A 2,500-nucleotide genomic window follows, 5' to 3' on the forward strand; every position below is an offset into this window, starting at 1 on the left:
AGAGTTTTTTTGAGCTGTTGTGAAGAAAGATTGAAGAAATGTGTTTTAAGATCCTCGCTGCTTTCTGTCTGTCTTTACTTTGCTCAGTTCATCTTCTCATAAATCGTCCGTTCAGACGGATATTAGACACTAGAAACACCTTTGATCAGCAGGTGACACTCGTGATGTTTGAGGACGAGGTGTGAATGAGGTTTGTGTGTTATTGTGTGTGTGTGTGTGTGTGTGTGTGTGTGTGTGTGTACACGTGTGATGGAGGATCAGGATAAAGAAACTTCAGGCCGAGGCTGTTTGATCGCTCGAGGAAAACAAACGCATCATTATCAAGAAATTAAAAGACTTAACAGCAAACGCTCAAATGCGTGGTGGAAAAGTAAATAAGTAGGCTAACTGTACGACATGAATCCTTAAAGTCTTTCTATGTGATTTTTCACACTTAAATATAATATAAATCAAGTATCTCCTCTGAAAATAACTCTGTGAGTCATGACTGTCTACAATGGGTGTAACACCCGAGTCCCACTGTCTGTGATGTTTTCAGAGTTTTCAGAGTCCTATCTTCACTTTGTTTACATCGCCAGGACGGCCGGCTGACTCCTCCCCTCGTGTATAAAAGTTGTTTAATTGAGGGACTAGAGAAAAGAAGAATAACATACTGTACTCACTGCTTAACTGTGTTTCTAGATCACGCTCATTTCAGGTAAATTTACATGCAGTGTGAAGATACGAGCAGAATAAAGATCGCTAGCATTAGCATGCTAACACAACAATGCAGCGCAAGTTGTTTTGGTTTCATGCTGGTGCTCAAGGGCGACACCTGCTGGATCAAAAAATCACATATAAAGCCTTTAATTAACATTTAATTTATAAATTGTGACACACGTTCTATAGCTTCATGAATAAAACATAAATAATGTTCATGTTTGTTTGCTAAATGGGTTTAACGTCCTTCTCTGATATGATTGTAATTAGACCGTTATGAGGTTTTTGGGACCGATACTCGTGTTAAGAGATTTAAGGATTGAGTGTAGGGGGTGTGTCACTCACTAAGACCGGAACTTTGAAAGGTTGCCGTGGAAACAAAGCCTGTCAGTGGTCTTGACTGATCTAGATTTAAAATCCTGAGTCCACAAAGTCTGGGACCGAGACAAGACCGAGCAAAAATGCTTTAGATTCTGAGATGAGACCTTCAGAAAGTGGACTCTAGACCAAGACTCGATTTCGGGTACTTCAACTCTAGCCGATACCGATATCGATGTTAGGGAGGTGGAAAAATCAGATATCGATATATCAAACACTTGATGAAGATTTAGAGTTTAATAAAGACAACATGGTCACTCAACTGGAAAGTCACCGCTCGACACTCTGGAGAGGGATGATGCTCGTTATAGGGCAGAGCTAGGCTAACAGCTTCCCCCTGTTTTCACTCTTTGTGCTAAGCTAGGCTAACTGTATGTAACAGAAAGACGTGAGTGTTGTGACATTTTGACATCGATCAAACGAGTTTCAAGCCCAAAATCAAGTTTCTACGTTTCTATCTTTCTTTCTCTTCAGCATCGTCTGACTGTTGACTCTTCGGATGTTCCCGAAGCGATGACCGATCTCCATCAGCATCACCCCACGTGTCACCATGGTTACCCATCAGCTCGGTGACCGCCGACCCTCTCCGCTCCGGTTCAATCAGCTGCTGGGATGCACGTGATGGCCAGCGTCTCCCAGGCCAATGAGAGGGAGGGCTTCTCCCTGCAGAAGGGGGGCGTGGCCGTCGCCGCTCCGACGACTCCTCCTTCACCTCCTTCACCTCCTCGTCCTCCATCGGGATTCTCTGATGTCAACCAGACGAGACCGCCTCCGCCTCCTCCTGCTCCCCCTCCTCCCCCTCCTCCTCCACCACCTCCTCTTCTTCCACCTCCCCCCCCCCCTCCCATGCCGCCCTTGCTTCCAGGGCTCGGAAACCCTGAAGGTGGTCTGAGGAAGAAGAAGAGAGTGAGGAGTTTCTTTTGGAAGACGATACCTGAGGATCAGGTAGAGTCGACGCTCAGCAAAAAGATTCAATCACATTTCTAGTACTTTAAATCATCATTTACAATTCATACATAAACTAACATATCCTGCGTGTGTACCTGTCGCAGGTGAAGGGGCGGGCCAACCTTTGGACTCAGGATCAGGTGCAGCAGCAGTTCCAGATCGACGTCCAGACCATCGAGGAGCTCTTTGGTCAGAATGACTCACAATCAAACGCCAAGGCCGCGCTCGCCAGGGGAGGAAAGAGCAGGAGCTCGTTCAGAGAGGCCAAAGAGGAGGTGTGTGTGTGTGTGTGTGTGTGTGTGTGTGTGTGTGTGTGTGTGTGTGTGTGTGTGTGTGTGTGTGTGTGTGTGTGTGTGTGTGTGTGTGTGTGTGTGTGTGTGTGTGTGTGTGTGTGTGTGTGTGTGTGTGTGTGTGTGTGTGTGTGTGTGTGTGTGTGTGTGTGTTTCTAATATGCAGGTTGACGTGTGCTGCTGTT

The 2,500-nt window shown here is 46.0% G+C and overlaps 1 protein-coding gene across 1 annotated transcript in view; it reads left to right on the forward strand.

Annotated features, from left to right (window-relative positions):
- Window positions 1–2,500, forward strand: part of LOC109979779 (FH2 domain-containing protein 1-like) — a 25,644-nt gene that overhangs the window by 9,599 nt on the left and 13,545 nt on the right. The window contains exons 2-3 of the mRNA XM_065950564.1: window positions 1,552–2,022; window positions 2,130–2,300. Coding sequence (XP_065806636.1) covers window positions 1,690–2,022; window positions 2,130–2,300 — 504 coding nt within the window. The 5' untranslated portion in view covers window positions 1,552–1,689. The remainder of the gene's footprint in view (window positions 1–1,551; window positions 2,023–2,129; window positions 2,301–2,500) is intronic.

This window comes from Labrus bergylta, chromosome 22, assembly GCF_963930695.1.
Source record: "Labrus bergylta chromosome 22, fLabBer1.1, whole genome shotgun sequence".
Taxonomy (NCBI): domain Eukaryota; kingdom Metazoa; phylum Chordata; class Actinopteri; order Labriformes; family Labridae; genus Labrus; species Labrus bergylta.